Consider the following 19,301-nt stretch of genomic DNA (forward strand, 5'->3'; position numbering starts at 1 on the left):
TTTACCTTAGGAGGTATGCATTTATATTAACAAAATGCCTTCTTTGTCCTTGCAAGATTTTTAACAAAAAGCTCACTACTTTGTAGCAATTAAAATACTACTTTAATGCTGTTTTAAGTAATTTATATCTCAGGGCTTGAAATGTAAATCTAATTTTTAAAGATATTATCAGATCATCTGTATTATAATATCATAAAATACCTATTCTATTTATGATTCTCCAATTATAACATTATTAATATATGACAGCTAACTCTTTGTTTCAAATTTACAGTCTTCATATATCAAGAAGCAAATTAAAAGGACAAACAAGGAATGTGAAAAGTCAGCTCATAAAAAGCTGAAATGCTTTTTATTACGTGGCATATTTTTCTCTGTCATAAACTTCCAGTTTAGGAAAATGAGAAAACAAATACTTCTTTTGACAAAGTCCTTGAAAAAGTGTTTAACTCAGTATTTTTAGATTTTTTTTTAACTGTGGAAGAAAGAAAAGGAGGGAGGAAGAGAGGGATGTAAGGAGCCCCAACTTTGTATTATACCTTTTGCTGGGAATGGAGAGTGGGAAGAACTAACACTTAATGAGCAGTAGCTCAGAAGTACAGCTTAAGACTTCTGCCCGATTTTAAAGGCTTTGTAACATATAGTAAGATGGGACCCCAGAAACAGTCTGAATAATTTTGGGGGAGATGGCCCTTGGTCAGGCTTCATCTAAATGGTTCTAGGAAGAAAGGCTTCAGCCTTATTGCAAAGTGCCCACTGAGGGCACAACTGCTAGGTAATTTCTCTAAGAACAAATTCTGGTTCTTGTACCATTTGAGTCCCTCTTGATAATAATATGCATAAAGAGAAACAACAAGAATATAATTTGGAAGTTTTAAAACTGGTTTATTCTAAGGAAGGCTTTAACTTAAAAAAAAAAAATGAACGCATAGATGTCAGTTTCAGAAACAATTTTTCCTGCACATCTTCTAGCTTAGTAATTTAGTGGCAACAAGAGTCATAAATGCTGTCAAAAACGGCAGTGAGGTTTAAAAATAAAAATTCAAACAATAATATCCTTCACATTTTTAATATGTCATTTACTGAATTGGCAATCACAACTGAGATTTATGAAAGCCTTCTAGTTAGAAAAAACAAATTAATCGTACCTTTTTAGGTTTTCATTATCTCTAAATTTTATCAGGCAAGCATATAGGATTTCCTTCTCATCAAATGCTGTGTCTGTCCTGGTGTCTCCAGTCACAAGAGACCTTTTGTATCATTACTCCCTTGAGTCCCAGTTCTTACTAGGAGTCCTGGGCAAACACAAAGGTAACCTGGCAGTTACATCATTCTACATAAATGAAAAAAGACTCTGCTATCTAAAAATAATGAAAGGATCCATTTAAATTAATGTTATTTTTTGTGAAGTATTCATTTTACTTTGTAATAACGTAATTCTGATTCAAATAGAGTTCTTATGAGCTTTAAAAAATCTCTAGAGATTATATACAAGGCAGTAATTTAATTCTTATATTTTCATTTCTTACAATGATATTTGAGATTTTTAGTGCTGCTGCTGACAGCTTATGGAAACTGTTTTATTTGGAAATTCTGATTTTTAAAACTGTCCAGCTCTTATTTATAAGAAGCATAATTATTAAGAAAAAGGTTTTTTTTGTTCCTTTAAGGTATTCATTCTTTTGCTATTTATTCCTCACCAGATTTCATAATTCTGTTTGTGTCACTATGATTAGTTGCTATGGAAATTACCTCCTATGGAAATGATTCCAATGTCATTCTTGTAATAATATGACTTTAATGACAAATATCAATAGCAGACACGAACCCCTACTAGAAAAAGGAAATCTAAATAATATTTTTAGAAGGATTAATTCTGAAATGATCATGGCCAAATTTTCTGGTATTTTTAATAGGTCATCTGCTTTTTAAATAAATATTAAATGAATTTTAAGGTGTTAACAGCTACTCATTTCCCCAAATGCCAATGTCACAATGGAAATTAATACCATGCATAGAAAAGTGGAAGTAAAGAACATTTCATCTACCTGTTACCTAAACTTAAAAATGTTTTGCTTTACATATGAAAGGTAATGTCAATAGGATTTCAGGGATCATCAAGGAAACAACTTTGAATAACACATTACATATTCCCTTTAAAGATGAAGAATTTAATATTCCAAAATTTATCCCAGGAATTTGAAAGGTCAACTAGTGAGTAAAACAATAGATGAGAGCCAGTGGACTATTAGATGAGAATTCCAGAATGCTAAGAAGAAATCTTCTTGGGTGGATTCTATAATTTGTGGTTTGAATAAAACTTTTGAAACATTCCATTAGGATTAAAATTCTCACAATGAGAATATGGCTCTCATTTAACACATTTTAAATTACTAGACAATCTCTCCCCAAAGAAATTTTAATGCTTTCTTCTGCCTGGTGCTTGTTCACCACCTAGTACTAATTTAGGAATAAATTAACCCTTCCAACAATTGAGATATTGTCTAGAAACTGCCTCTTATGCTCTACTAGAGAAATAACTTCAATTCTGAAAATCATAAAAGAGAAATCCATTTCTTAATTATAAAATATTTTTATACCTATTATTGATATAAATCACTATCATATTTACCTACATAATTCATATTACTATATCTACAGTGCTTCTGAATTAAGCTTCACAGTTATAGATTTTTAAAATGTTTTATACATTAAGGGTTTTCTATACTTGTGTCCACCACCATGATCTAGGGTCCAAAATGTCTTTGATAGTTTTCTGCCTTGGAGCTGGTACTGGCTTGGCTTCAATACTGGTTTTAGTGTCTGTGTGTTCACCATCAGTTGAACTACTTTTCCTGGCAGGAAGAAGTTTTCGAGGAGCAGCCACCGGTTTCTGTAAGTGATGCATCGGGGTTGACAGTTTGGTATCCAAAGGCGAGGTCTGAGATACACCTGTTTTTTCCCAGTTGCCCTGAATCAATTGATTTTTGTTGCTTTGTGTTTTTAAGTTGAATGGAGCTTTATCAGAAGGAGGAAGGGGAGCTCGTCTCTTTTTCCCTTTCTCTTCATGTAACTGCTTGCTTGCAGGAGATAATACCTTTTTCAGTGTGGCCCAAGGAGGAGATGAGGCTTCTTCATGCTGGCCAATTAGGAACTCTCCATTTGTCTCTTCAATTTTTTTTTGTATTATACCAGTTAAACTTTCAAGTTTCATAGGTGAATCAATGCCTGTAATAATTATTAGAAAAAATACATGGAACAAATTCTGAAGCAGTACACCCTTTACCCAAGTACGTTATTACACTATGTTATCTATATAATAGTTATCCAAACCAGACCAGGATAATTTTTTTTTAATATGTTTACTTGTAAAAATAACCATACTAATGGCACCAAAAAATAAGATCATGTACTGCATGCATGCACACACACACACATACACACACATGCATAAGTATATTCCTAAATATACGTGGAAAATCCAGTTTTCAAAGGAGTTGAGCGTCATCAGAATTTTTTTGAATTCTGCAGATTAAGTATTTATTAAGTAACTTTTGTTGGGTTTAAAATCTATTCTGACTTATAGGTAAGAGTGGATTCCCTTTTATAAACCCCTGATAGGTAAACTAGGAAGATGTAACTAGATTAGTATTCCTTCCTGTAGACCAGCAAAGTCTTTGTAATAGGGAAAAAATCCAAAACAAAACCCCCATGGAAACAGAGTGAAGCCTTAATACCACTTTGGTGATTTTCCTTGGGAAAAATGGGAGACGCTTATGTCAATTACATGACATTTTCAAATGTGTAAGCTCAAATGTTTCATTTTAAATCCAACATTTAAAGGTATATGTAAGTGCAGGAACACTGGTGGTAAAATACACTAAAATTTAGCACTGATTTGTGCTTGTTCACAACACTGCTCACTGAGGCAATCACACAAAGATAAATAAATACACTTCAAAGTGTGGGGAAAATGGAATATTTATGAGTCTAGAAATCTAAAATTTTCCAAAGTATTAAACTTAACCAATTTTTTTGCCTGAGAGGAAAACTTCCATTTATTAATATTCATTTATCAACACTACTTTAAAACAAATTTAATAAAATATGGAAAAAAATTACTGAACATAATTACATTTTAAAACGTCAAGGTTTATATCTTCAGAATTTTCATCAGCTACTCAGCTAATATTTATTTTCAGTGTACCCTTATTCATTTTGAAGTCTTAACATTTTTGTTTGATCTTAAGCATTCAAACTATGAAAAATGTGTATTCATTAATTTTGTATTAATTCATCTTTTAAACATGAGTTTCTTAGTCTATAATCATAGTCTTTTTTTCATTCATTTTTGACTGTGGCTTGAAAATTTTAGCATTTTAATGTCAATAGAATAAGCTGCTTGTCTGAGGACAATGTCGTTTTTGTTACCCTGAGGCTTAGAAAAGACAAACCTCACTTACTCATATCATGATAGACTGAGGTTGCCTCTTTTGTCAAGAACAAAGGTGGTTTCCGTGGTGACATAATCTCAATTTTCATAAGTTCTTCACAACAATGCTTCCATTGGCCTAAGAAAGAAAAAGGTAGGCTAGTTTAAAACAAATGTGAAATATGTATTTAATTTTTAACAGATTATCAACACATTTTTTGCTTTGAAAAAATAAGTGAATTCATGAAGTATTAGCTTAAAGAAGTTATAAAAACCTAGTACTACCCATTATTTCTAAGTCTAGGCATAAATGTACTCTATTTTAAATATAAATCTCTATGAACAGATATTAAGCTAAGTTCTGTAGGCTACTCAATACTATATTACTTCTCTAAATGGTCAATAACTAAAATGTTTATGGTAAAAGTTTGTGTAAGTTCTCTTAAATATTATAGAAAAACATTCAGTATTTAAAACAGTTGAAAAGTAAAGATTAACTGAAATATAGTTAACTTGAAGGAAGCAAAAAAATATATAAGTAGTATTTCTCAGAAAATGATTTTAATTTTGAAAATTTTAATTAAGAAATAAGAATTGCTTACAAAAAATTCTTTTAAGATGATAATCATGCCCTCCTAAAAATCAGCAAAACTAGAAAAATGCTGTATTTTCATTTTATTTTGGGTACATAAAAACCTGTTACTATAAAGACAGATCATTCAAAATTCTAACTGGATGCGATGGACTTGAGTTTGAGTAGGCTCCAGGAGTTGGTGATGGATAGGGAAGCCTGGCATGCTGCACTCCATGAGGTCACAAAGAGTCGGACACGACTGAACTGAACTGAATTTATTTTAGGAAGGATACTTTAAAGCCATTAGGCATTCAAAATAATACTCAATAATAAAAATACTCTTGAGTAAGTTGTTTTAATATTTAAAATAGAAAAGTGTGGACCATAATAATTTTTCTTGTAATTATGGTTACTATGTTCATCTCAAAATAAAATTCTCAGATTTATTCCTCCTGAGTGGATATAAAAAAATATTTAGCTTTTCCATCCTTATTGTGGACTTGTATGCTGAGTTTTGCCATTCTTACATGCTATCTTACATTAGCAGAGAAGTAAATGTAATATACACGTGCCTTTTTATACTGATTTATGATCTGTATTTCTTTTTATTATATTCTCAACCTCTACATTCAACATCCAACTTATTTCCCATGGCTTAAAAATTAAAGATACTTCATGTTTACTCAAATTATCTATTTTTGTTATTTTATGTCTAATTTATGTCATGTTAATATGGTAATATATACATAAATTTTAGATCCATCACTTTAAATAGTTAAAAAATAAAAAAAATCCCTTTCAATATGTTTTATTATAATGCTAAGTATAGAATATGGTAAAAAAAATTTCAAAATATCTCATATAGCAATATATAAAGAGAATAAAATCTTGAGTTTAAGCCTTCAAAGGTTGCTTTGTAGAATTTAAATCTAGTAGGATCTGAGATTTGATAACTTATTCCTCCTTTCTACTTCCTTTTTTAGATAAATACAGAAGCGCCAGCCTTTTCTTTTGGGGGGCAGGAAAAAATGGCCTTAAAATGGAAAAGTAATGAAACACTTTAAACCAGCAAACAATTCTCTGTCAAACCTTAGACAAGGAATATAGTACAGCATTGTTTCAATATTGATAGTTGAAAGCTTTTCATTGTTTAACTGATAGCAGAATACTATGTTGAAAACTGCAATATAAAGCCACATTATCCCATGGTTACACAAGTCAGAGATATAAATGTGGCATGTTCACTGATCAAGACATTACTATTAAACACTTTACCAGTAAATAAATTAGCAAGCATAGGTATATGTAATATGAACATGCTAACAATAAGGGCCCAGTATGAGATATTAAATGGGTATATTTTGCTCACATAAAATCTGTATATTGAAGATGTTTCCTACCACATATACTATTATAATGCTCCCATTCAAAATAATCTATTATGTTGAGCTGCTTATGAATGTCAGGTCCATGAATCAAGGCAAATTGGAAGTGGTCAAACAAGAGATGGCAAGAGTGAATGTCAACATTCTAGGAATCAGTGAACTCAAATGGACTGGAATGGGTATATTTAACTCAGATGACCATTATATCTACTACTGCGGACAGGAATCCCTCAGAAGAAATGGAGTAGCCATCATGGTCAACAAAAGAGTCCGAAATGCAGTACTTGGATGCAATCTCTAAAATGACAGAATGATCTCTTCATTTCCAAGGCAAACCATTCAATATCACAGTAATCCAAGTCTATGCCCCAACCAGTAATGCTGAAGAAGCTGAAATTGAACGGTTCTGTGAAGACCTAACAAGACCTTTTAGAACTAACACCCAAAAAAGATGTCCTTTTCATTATGGGGGACTGGAATGCAAAAGTAGGAAGTTAAGAAACACCTGGAGTAACAGGCAAATTTGGCCTTAGAATACGGAATGAAGCAGGGCAAAGACTAATAGAGTTTTGCCAAGAAAATGCACTGGTCATAACAAACACCCTCTTCCAACAACACAAGAGAAGACTCTATACATGGACATCACCAGATGGTCAACACCGAAATCGGATTGATTATATTCTTTGCAGCCAAAGATGGAGAAGCTCTATACAGTCAGCAAAAACAAGACCAGGAGCTGACTGTGGCTCATATCATGAACTCCTTATTGCCAAATTCAGACTTAAATTGAAGAAAGTAGGGAAACCACTAGACCATTCAGGTATGACATAAATCAAATCCCTTATGATTATACAGTGGAAGTGAGAAATAGATTTAAGGGCCTAGATCTGATAGATAAAGTGCCTGATGAACTATGGACAGAGGTTTGTGACATTGTACAGGAGACAGGGATCAAGACCATCCCCATGGAAAAGAAATGCGAAAAAGCAAAATGGCTGTCTGGGGAGGCCTTACAAATAGCTGTGAAAAGAAGAGAAGCAAAAAGCAAAGGAGAAAAGGAAAGATATAAACATCTCAATGCAGAGTTCCAAAGAATAGCAAAAAGAGATAAGAAAGCCTTCTTCAGCAATCAATGCAAAGAAATAGAGGAAAACAACAGAATGGGAAAGACTAGAGATCTCTTCAAGAAAATTAGAGGAACATTTCATGCAAAGATGGGCTCGATAAAGGGCAGAAATGGTATGGACCTAACACAAGCAGAAGATATTAAGAAGAGGTGGCAAGAATACACAGAAGAATTGTACAAAAAAGATCTTCACGACCCAGATAATCACGATGGTCTGATCATTGACCTAGAGCCAGACATCCTGGAATGTGAAGTCAAGTGGCCTCAGAAAGCATCACTACGAACAAAGCTAGTGGAGGTGATGGAATTCCAATTGAGCTCTTTCAAATCCTGAAAGATGATGCTGTGAAAGTGCTGCACTCAATATGCCAGCAAATTTGGAAAACTCAGCAGTGGCCACAGGACTGGAAAAGGTCAGTTTTCATTCCAATCCCAAAGAAAGGCAATGCCAAAGAATGCTCAAACTACCGCACATTTGCACTCATCTCACACACTAGTAAAGTAATGCTCAAATTTAACTTAGTATATATTATTAAATATTTGAAAAAATACTTTCACTATTCCAAGCAGTAACCTATTTGATGGTCTAAAACAGGTGTCATTTCTCTTTTACATGTTAGCTCTCAGATATTAAAAATTAGCGATTACCTCCCCACTGCCTCCCAACCTCCTTCTCAAGCTGTCCTTCCACAGGCTAAACACACCTAGATCCATTAGTGTTCTCTCATCATTTCCAGTTTTCTCACCCTCATGATTTTCTAACTCTCAAGCTAAGTCAAGTAATTGAAATATGTTCTAAGTATTAAATTACTCTTACTTTATTCTGCCCTAGATATTTATCCTCTATTTTGTTGCATATATCACATTTCACTGAAGATTACAAGAGGCTACACTTATTACGAGGAGAGTAAAAATTCTAAAGCACAAGTCACTCTTTGGGATAATATATGCACTTCCATTTTTGCTTCAGATCTTCATATCTTACACAATGAATTCTAAACAGCAAATGTAATACTATTTATACTTTAAAAATTAGACTGGCAGATTTTATCTCCAAAGCATTAAATACTAAAGAAGTAGCCAGACCTGAGAACCTAGTTGTGATCACTTTATTACTTTGACAGTACAAAAATGTCATGAGATTCTTTAAGTTAATTTTTATTGGAGTATAGTTGCTTTACAATGTTTAGTTTCTACTGTACAGCAAAGTGAATCAGCTATACGTATACGTATATTCCCTCTTTTTTGATTTCCTTCCCATTTAGGAAGGAACCATAGAGCAACTGAGTAGAATTCCTTGTGCTATACAATAGGTTCCCATTAGTTATCTATTTTATACATAGTATCAACAGTGTCAATCCCAACCTCCCAATTCATTTCTCCTCAGATGTCATGAGATTCTTACCCCACCAACTCTTTTTAGCATAATAAATTATTTTACATAATTTGAGGAATGAAAACATGAAATCATCTAACAGTAGTCGATATCTAGACTATACTATTCTCACATTTTTACTCCTCTTTCCTGTTTTTGTCTACCCCAAAATTTTAAAATGCCAATGTGTGTGTGTGCATACTAAGTTGCTTCGGCCATGTCTGACTCTTTCCGACCCTATGGGCTGTAGCCCACAAGAATACTAGACTGGGTAGCCATGTCCTCCTCCAGGGGATAGTCCCAATCCAGGGATCAAACCCATGTCTCCTGCAGCACCTGCATTGAAGGCAGATTCTCTAATGCTGAGCCACTGGGGAAGCCCTTAAAATGCCAGAATCATTTCTAAAAGTAACATGTTCTTCTATAAGACAGACTCTATAAATCAAGAGCAGTTAGGAAAGTAGTTAAACTTTTAGCTGTAATCAGCAAATGAGAGGAAGTTGTTGTCTTTTAAGTTACATACCTAAGATCAGCTGAAATTTTAAAATAAAGAAATGCAGTACATGCAGGTAAACGTGTAACAAATATTTAAACATCTACTAGTATTAGTTGCTCAGTCGTGTGCAACTCTTTGCAACCCCATGGACTGTAGCCCACCCAGCTCCTCTGTCTATGGAATTCTCCAGGCAAGAATGTTGGAGTGAGTTGCCATTCCCTTCTCCAGGGGATTTTCCCAACCCAGGGATCAAACCCAGGTTTCCTGTATTGCAGGCAGATTCTTTACCATCTGAGCCATCAGGGAAGACCCATTTAAACATCTACTGAGTGCCAATGGACAATACTTAAGGAAAACAAGTTCTGAAAAATCCAAGAAAGCCCTGGAAGGAGTCCTCTGGTTCCCTGCAATAAACCTGAAACCTATTCAGGCTTCAATTTTCTCACCTTAAAAGCAGAGAGAAACAATTTCTACTTCACTGGGTTGTTATGAAAAATGAATGAAGCCATATGGTATTTGGAAGCTAATCAATAAATTTATTTCCCTTTTCTGTCCCCTCCCCAAACATCACTGTAATAACTGGCCAAGCCATGGATCAGAGTATGCTTATAAAAATTAATCTGAGGACTTCAGATATTAACTATTTTAGAGTTCTCAGTAACAGCTTCTAAAATGTCTAGGATTAGGATCTAATCCTAGATCCTAAAATAACTCTAGGATTATCTCGAAGAGCTGCAGAAATAACTTCCTATTGTTTAAAAGTGGTTTTACTTTGCAATTCTATAGAAAAGTATCATAAAGACATAAAATACTGGTTGAATCTAACAGTAGGCTTAGTTTGCTTAGAAATAGCCATTATCAATAGTCTATATTTTCAATATACAGTTTCAATATTTTTGTTGATAAAATTCCTCAAATTGAGAGTATTAGAACCTCATATATTTTACATACTGTAACTCCGTTACGTTACTATCACATTGTTTTTATAATCCATGTCATTGAACTGTATTATTGAAACTGAAAAACCATATGTGCTGTTTAAAAAAAATCTCTTTGGATGATGTCCAAAATGATAGAATGAATCGGGAGTTAACAGAAGTCTACATAAAAATGAATCTCCTTCTGAACATTTCACTATTTTATGATCATCACTATCCTAGAGAATTTATTTTTACTCCTATAGCTTATTATCCTTTTGATCGGAGAGACTGCCTTAAGCCATTCAACCTAATATTTTGAGAAAAGGTGGTTTACTTGTTTTAGGGACCAGAACTTAAAAGTAACAGGCAATGATACTAGGAATTCACAGGTATTATCAGTCATGCACTGGGGAAAAACTGACAGAAAAAAGCATCAATGCACTGATGATATACTACCACTTTATTCAAGAGCATACAAATTCTTAATACAAACTATACAATTGTAATTTTAATATTTAGTTTGCTATGTACATCCTTTCATGCTACATGAATATACTACTAGAGAATCCAAATGTCAGCTTACTAAGATCAAAGAAATGCTGCCAGAAGGCTTCCATCCACTTCTGAAGATCTTCTCTATTGTCAGCTGAAAATATATGAGTTTCAGCCTGTCCAGCAACAGGGTTGATGACAGAGAAATTATGAATTCTTTTCGTTTTATCCTTATCCACTGCCCGAATTCTGGTTTCCTAAAAATTAAGACAAAATTGGTGTTTAACAAGAGACTATTTCTGTAATGATCAAATAAATGTGTTATTGCATAGCTACCATGTTTATACCAGATGCAATTACAATCTTATTGCTGATCAGTTGAAATTTAAAATATGTAATTTTGAGAATTTTCAATGTACAAGCTCAAATCAAGAAAGTTTTTAAAAAATACTTTAAAAATACTGAGTAATGTTTCAAAGTATACTACACGTAGCACTAATGTTAAATTACATGAGATTAAAACATAACCTCTGTTGATCTCTCAGTTTAAGTAGGAGTTTGCTGTCTTTTATATACATCTTAAATTTGTAATAAAACAAGTAAGCATGTTATAACTGTAATGAGTTATGTTGACTGTATTCCCAACAGTAATAAAATAATCAGTAAAGTATGTTTCTTATTCTAATATTCACTCATAGAATACAGTGTTATCAGTTAAAGCAGTAAAATCATAATGTAACATTTACATAATGTAGTAAAGTTAGGCTTTCATCATTAACATTTATTTCATATGTAACATTCATTTACCAAGCTCATAGCTAAAGATCCATAAAGTAATATAAATTTGAAAATGGTAAAAAAATTATTTTTTAAAATGATGAATGCACCATTTTATAACAAAGGCAACCGCTTCATACATGCTGATAGTCTAAACCTTTTCTTTAAATTTTTTTCAATATTTATTTTTGGCTGTGTTGGGTCTTGTACTGGACATGGGCTTTTCTCTAGCTGCAGCAAGCAGGGCGGGGGGAGTGGGGTGTTAACTCTTCATTGTGGTGCACGGGCTTCTCACTGAGGTGGCTTCTCACATTGGGGAGCACAGGCTCTAGGCAAACAGCCTTCAGGAGTTGCAGCTCGAGAGCTTTAGAGCACAGGCTCGGTTGTTCCATGGCATATGGATTCTTCCCAGATCAGGGAGCAAATCCATGCTTCCTGCCTTGGCAGGCAGATTCTTATTCACTGTGCCACCAGGAAGTCCCAATCTAGGAAAAAGGAAAGTCCCTTTTTTTCTGAGTGGTAGTAGGTATGACACAGTGTGATCCATCTTGTGTTTATGGGTAGAAGAGACTATTCCCAAGTCACATATATGCATTGCTATGTCACGTGATAAGCTAGCAACTACCAGTAGTTTCCAAGGAACTATGGAAAAAAAGTCTGAAATAGACCTATAAAGCAAAGATAGTGATCTGGCTGCCTGGATAGTGACTGACACTGACATTTTTCTAGCGCAATGCTGTTCACTAGAAATATGTTGTGTGCCACATAAGGAACTTAAGATTTTCCAGTAACCAAATTTAAAAAAGGTAAAATGAAACTAGTGAAAATAATTATGTAATAATTAATATATTATTTTAAAATAATATACTTTAGTAACCCAGATATTGAAAATATTTTAACATGTAATTAACTAAAAATGTTGAGATATTTTACATTGTTTTTTTCACACTAAAGTCTCAAAAAATTCCAGTCTGTATTTTTAGTTACACTATATCTCAACTTGGACTGGCCATATCTTAAGTGCCTAACAGACACAAATGACTAGGGGCAACTGTACTGAGTAGAGCAGTTCTAGAGCTGGGTGGTTAAGCCTACTGTAATGAATGCAGAATACTTGGCTGGCAGTTACAAAGGCTGATCCAGAGTGGGAAGACATTATTCACTTTATATTGAATATAGAATGAAGAGAATCTGTGTGTAGAGTCACACACCAAAACCGATATATACATTTAATGATGTCCTATGTGGACATTTTAGAAGTAGCAAAGAGTTTGGAAGAAAAGCTATCCATTCCCTGACAAACAGATAAATATGAGCAGGTGAACACCATACAGATGACATAAATTCTTTTCTGAAGGAACTCCTATTTAAAAATCAAGAGAAAAAATGTATGCTATATAAAGTAGTTCAGTTCAGTTGCTCAGTCATGTCTGACTCTTTGCAACCCTATGGATTGCAGCACACCAGGCTTCCCTGTCTATCACCAACTCCCAGAGCTTACTCAAACTCATGCCCATCGAGTCAGTAATGCCATCCAACCAATCATCCTCCATTGTCCTCTTACTTCCTGCCTTCAATCTTTTCCAGCATAAGGGCTTTTCCAGTGAGTCACATCTTCACATCAGGTGGTCAAAGTATTGCAGTTTCAGCTTCAACATCAGTCCTTCCAATGAATATTCAGGACTGATTTCCTTTAGGATTGACTGATTGGATCTCCCTGTAGCCCAGGGGACTCTCAAGAGTCTTTTCCAACACCACAGTTCAAAACCATCAATTCTTTGGCACTCAGCTTTCCTTATAGTCCAACTCTCACATCCATGGAAAACCCATAGCTTTCACTAGATGGACCTTTGTTGACAAAGTAACGTCTCTGCTTTTTAATATGCTGTCTAGTTTGGTCATAGCTTTTCTTCCAAGGAGCAAGCATCTTTTAATTTCATGGCTGTAGTCACCATTTGCAGTGATTTTGGAGTCCAAGAAAATAAAGTCTCACTGTTTCCATTGTTTCCCCATCTATTCACCATGAAGTGATGGGACCAGGTGTCATGATCCTAGTTTTCTAAATGTTGAGTTTAAAGCCAACTTTTTCACTCTCCTCTTTCACCTTCATCAAAAGGCTCTTTAGTTCTTCTTTGCATTCTGCCATAAGGGTGGTGTCATCTGCATATCTGAGGTTATTGATATTTCTCCTGGCAATCTCGAATGTTTCTCATGATGTACTCTGCATATAAGTTAAATAAGCAGGGTGACAATATACAGCCTTGATGTACTCCTTTGCCAATTTGGAACCAGTCTGTTATTCCATGTCCAGTTCTAACTGTTGCTTCCTGACCTGCATATAGGCTTCACAAGAGGCAGGTCAGGTGGTCTGATAGTCCCATCTCTTGAAGAATTTTTCACAGTTTGTTGTGATCCACACAGTCAAAGGCTTTGGCATAGTCAATAAAGCAGAAATAGATGTTTTTCTGGAACTCCCTCATTTCTTCAGTGATCCAGCGGATGTTGGCAATTTGATCTCTGGTTCCTCTTCCTTTTCTAAATCCAGCTTGGACATCTGGAAGTTCACGGTTCATGTACTGTTGAAGTCTGGCTTGGAGAATTTTGAGCATTACTTTGCTAGTGTGAGATGAGTGCAATTGTGCAGTAGTTTGAACATTCTTTGGCATTGCTTTTCTTTGAGACTGGAATGAAAAATGACCTGGAATTTTGAGCATTACTTTGCTAATGTGTGAGAGAAGTGCAATTGTGCAGCAGTTTGAACATTCTTTGGCATTGCCTTTCTTTGGAATTGGAATGAAAACTGACCTGGAAAATGTTGAGTAGAAGGACGTGTGCTCATTTTCCCCTGTGAGAACTCCAAAACTACAACTCCTTGCTGAACAACTGTCGACTGGACAATGTTGGATTCCAACAGAAAAGATACCCCATGTCCAAGGGCAAAGGGAAAGCCCAAGAAAGATGATAGGGGGAGTGAAATTGCGTTTATCATCAAACCCCTTATCCACCAGAGACGCTCAGAGGGCTCAAACAAACCTTCTGAGCACCAGGACCCATAGACCCCACAGAGACTGAGCCAGAACTGTGTTTTGAGTGTCTCCTGCAAAGTGCCTGCTGCAGAGGCAGGGGCTCTGGGTGCAGCAGACGTGGGTATGGCATAAGCCCTCTTGGAGGAGGTCACCATTAACCCCACCATAGAGCCACCAGAACTTAACACAGGACTGGGGAAACAGACTCTTGGAGGGAAAAAACAGAACCTTGTATGCATCAGGACCAGGAGAAAGGAACAGTGACCCCACAAGAGACTGACCCAGACTTGCCCGTGAGTGTCCAGGAAACTCAGGCGGAGGCGTGGGTCAACAATGGCCTACTGCAGGGCCGGGGGCACTGAGTGCAGCCGTGGGTGCATGGGACCTTTAGAATAGTGGGTCACCATTACCTTCATTACCTCCACCATTGGCCTCAGGTCAAACAACTGGGAAGGAACACAGCCCCACCCAACAACAGAAAATTGGATTAAAGATTTACTGAGCATGGCCCCGCCCATCAGAACAAGACCCAGTTTCCCCCTTAGTCAGTCTCTCCCATCAGGAAGCTTCCATAAGCCTCTTATCCTTATCCATCAGAGGGCAGTTCAGTTCAGTCCAGTCACTCAGTCCTGTCAGACTCTTTGCGACCCCATGGACTACAGCACACCAGGCCTCCCTGTTCATCACCAACTCCCGGAGTTTACTCAAACTCATGTCCACTGAGTCAGTGATGCCATCCAACCATCTCATCCTCTGTCATCCCCTTCTCCTCTCGTCTTCAATCTTTCCCGGCATCAGGGTCTTTTCCAATGAGTCAGATCTTCGCATCAGGTGGCCAAAGTATTGCAGTTTCAGGTTTGGCATCAGTCCTTCCAGTGAATATTCAGGACAGATTTCCTTTAGGATTGACTGGTTGGATCTCTGTGCAGTCCAAAGAACTCTCAAGAGTCTTCTCCAACACCATAGTTCAAAAGCGTCAATTCTTCGGTGCTCAGCTTTCTTTATAGTCCAACTCTCACATCCATAGATGACTACTGGAAAAACCATAGCCTTGACTAGACGGAACTTTGTTGGCAAAGTAACATCTCTGCTTTTTAATATGCTGTCTAGGTTTCGATCCCTGGGTCAGGGAGATCCCCTGGAGAAGGAAAGGCAATCCACTCCAGTATTCTTGCCTGGAGAATCCCACGGATGGAGGAGCCTAGTGGGCCACAGTCCATGGGGTCGCAAAGAGTTGGACACGACTGAGCAACTTCACTTCACTTCAGGTTGGTCATAACTTTTCTTCCAAGGAGTAAGCATCTTTTAATTTCATGGCTACAGTTACCATCTGCAGTGATTTTGGAGCCCCCCAAAATAGTGTCTGCCACTGTTTCCACTGTTTCTCCATCTATTTGCCATGAAGTGATGGGATCCGAGGGCAGACAGAATGAAAACCACAATCACAGAAAACTAATAAAACTGATCACATGGACCACAGCCCTAACTCAATGAAACTACGAGGCCCATGCCCTGCAGGGCCACCCAAAATGGATGGGTCATGGTGGAGAGTTCTGATAAAACATGGTCCACCGGAGAAGAGAATGGCAAACCATTTCAGTATTCTTGCCTTGAGAACCCCATGTAGTTACAAAGCTTTGAAATTTTCAAGTATAGTAAAATATAAGGATTGGTAACTTAAGAGACAGTCTATCCTGTAGTTTTTTTAAAAACCAGGAATGTATCTTCAGAGGATTGTTATTATTTATGGCCAATATTGTAATTTTATTGTAATAGGATCTTTTTACACTCTTATGCCTTGGAATAAACTTCAGGAGTTAAGTTCATTAAGTAATTACTTATACAGTATTCAATAATGCTGCCCTAAATGGCATCTGGAGCCTTTGAATACATGTAATCAACCTTTTCAAATATAAACCTTATTATCATTAGCAGAGAATGACTTAAATCTCAAAATAATCTTTGATATATTCCTTTCAACCTAAATAAAAGCTGTTGCAGATAAGGAGGGCTGTGGTGACAACCCTCTATAGCTGTTAATATTTAAAAACAAACCTGAATGATAAAACACAAACTATTCTTATTTCGTATTGTTGCTGAAACTGTGATTCCCTCCATTCAAATCGATCTTAATACAAATTCTGACTATCTTTTGTATTAGGTTGGTACAAAAGTAATTGTGGTTTTGAACCATGAACTGAAAATCATTATAACTAGGCTTAAACACATCTTTATTAATCAAAATAGGAACCAATACAATAACACATTTTTGCCAATGAGAAATAAGTTTGTTTATTCCTACAAAGTAAAAATTCACGCTTTACAATTCAATGAACTCTTGGAAAGCATTTTCTGCCTCCTACTGGTTGTGGAAGTGTTTTGCCTGCAAAAAGTTATCAAGGTACTTGAAGAAGTGGTAATCTGCTGCCAAGCCGTCAGGTGAATATGGCAGATGAGACAAAACTTTATAGCCGAATTCATTCAACTTGAAGCACTGGTTGTGTGACGTGAGGTCGGATGCTGTCATGGAGAAGAACTGGGACCTTTCTGTTGACCAGTGCCAGCTGTAGGCATTGCAGTTTTTGGTCCATCTAATTGAGTTGCTGAGCACACTTCTCAGATGTAATGGTTTCACTGGGATTCAGAAAGGTGTATTCGATCAGACTGGCAGCAGACCACCAGTGACCATGATCCTTTTTGGGGTGCAAGTTTGGCTTTGGAAAGTGCTTTGGAGCCTCTTCTCGGTCCAATCACTGAGTCAGCTGTTGCCGGTTGTCACATAAAATCCACTTTTTGTCACATGTCATAATCCAGTTAAGAAATGGTTCATTGTTGCTGCATAGAATAAGAGAAGCTGAAACTTTAAAATGACGATTTTTTTTTTTTTGATTCGCGGTCAGCTCATGAGGCACCCACTTATCAAGCTTTTTCCCCTTTCCAATCTGCTTTAAATGCCAAATGACCATAGAATGGCTGAAACTGAGTTCTTCAGCAACATCTCATGTGGGTTTAAGAGGATCAACTTCTATGATCCTCTCAACTGGTAGTCCTCAACTTCAGATGGCCAGCCACTGTGTTCCTCATCTTCAAAGCTCTCGTCTCCTTTGCAAAACTTCTTGACCTACCCCTACACTGGGTGTTTGTTAGCAGTTCCTGGGCCAAATGCATTTTGTTGATGTTGCGAGTTGTCTGTGCTGCTTTCTGATCCACTTTGAACTCAACCAAGAAAAAAAAACCCACTAGAATTTGCTTTTTGTTTAACACCATTTTTATAATCTAAAATAAACATAAAGTAAACAAGTAATGTCATTGGTAAAAAGATATAAAGCAAGATATGCACATTAAAATGATGTATAACCTAACCACATTTATTTAAGAATGTATTCCAATATCAAATGACAAAGTTCAACAATGCAAAACCGCAATTAAATTTGTACCAACCTAATATACAGACTTAAAATGGATTTAATTTTTAAATAAGATTTTTATAGATGAATAGGCAGAATTTTTAATAATACCAATATACCATTTCAAACAAAAATAGCTATGTGGAAAATCTGAAAACTTAATCATTTATATCCTTCTACAAGAAAACAGTACAACATAGGGATACTGAGCACTCCATTAACTCTGATAGCCATCAGTTCAGTTCAGTTATTTAGTTGTGTCCGACTCTTTGCGATCCCATGAATCACAGCACGCCAGGCCTCCCTGTCCATCACCAACTCCCAGAGTTTACCCAAACTCATGTCCATCGAGTCGGTGATGCCATCCAGTCATCTCATCTTCTGTCGTCCCCTTCTCCTCTTGCCCCCAACCCCTCCCAGCATCAGGGTCTTTTCCAATGAGTCAACTCTTCACATGAGGTGGCCAAAGTATTGGAGTTTGAGCTTCAGCATCAGCCCTTCCAATGGCCGATAGCCATAAGTACCACTAAATCTTTATAACACGAGAGGATTTTTAAAGGTACAAATGAAACAGAAGATATCATCTGAATTAACTTCAATATGTTATCACCCAAAATAATGTAACTAGTGAGAAACTTTTTTCAACCAAGAAAGTGTATATCAAAGAAAAAGTGATTAAAAAGTTTCTGATAATGTCAGAAAGTTCATGCAATCAGTTTTTCACTGTGGAAAAAGTATCAGTAATAGTGCTCAGGACTTCACTTCCCAACAAGGAATGGATTAGAAAATACATGGTGCATTTTAGGACTGGCAATCACTATGGGCTCACACAATGTGTACATGTGGTGAGTTTCTCCTCTCAGCAGGGCATGAAGGCGAACAACGCGGGTATTCTTGCCCCCATTATTTACACCAACTAAAATATTGCCTGGTACCCACTAACTGATTGGAAAATATTTGATGAATAAATGCATAACAAAAGAATCACTCAGATAGCAATTAAAAGTTTGCTACTGAAAGACTCAGATCCTAGAGATAATCCATAGTCAGTCTTTATAGATGAGGAAACATGTTCTGAGATAAGTGTTCTCTCCAAGATCAATTTCTTGTTTTGCTTTTGCTAATTCCAAAACTTTTAGCTGATTTGAGAGGCTTTAGAATAATACAAATACAATCTGAGAAGTCAATTTTGTAACAAAATACAATTAACTCAAGTCAAAAAGTTTTTCATTATTTTGAGTTAAAACTGTACTTTAACTTCTCCATTTCTGTGGTAACGGAAAAACACCAT

The 19,301-nt window shown here is 36.0% G+C and overlaps 1 protein-coding gene across 2 annotated transcripts in view; it reads right to left on the minus strand.

The window, feature by feature from the left end:
• Positions 1 to 861: 861 nt before the first annotated feature.
• RTKN2 (rhotekin 2) overlaps positions 862 to 19,301 on the minus strand; it is a 107,728-nt gene continuing 89,288 nt past the window's right edge. For both annotated transcript variants that reach the window (XM_055590312.1, XM_055590321.1), the window contains 3 exons: positions 10,892 to 11,057; positions 4,464 to 4,571; positions 862 to 3,228 (listed from right to left, as the gene is read on the minus strand). In XM_055590312.1, coding sequence (XP_055446287.1) covers positions 2,723 to 3,228; positions 4,464 to 4,571; positions 10,892 to 11,057 — 780 coding nt within the window. In that variant the 3' untranslated portion in view covers positions 862 to 2,722. The remainder of the gene's footprint in view (positions 3,229 to 4,463; positions 4,572 to 10,891; positions 11,058 to 19,301) is intronic.

The sequence above is a fragment of the Bubalus kerabau genome, chromosome 1 (assembly GCF_029407905.1).
Source record: "Bubalus kerabau isolate K-KA32 ecotype Philippines breed swamp buffalo chromosome 1, PCC_UOA_SB_1v2, whole genome shotgun sequence".
Taxonomy (NCBI): Eukaryota; Metazoa; Chordata; class Mammalia; order Artiodactyla; family Bovidae; genus Bubalus; species Bubalus kerabau.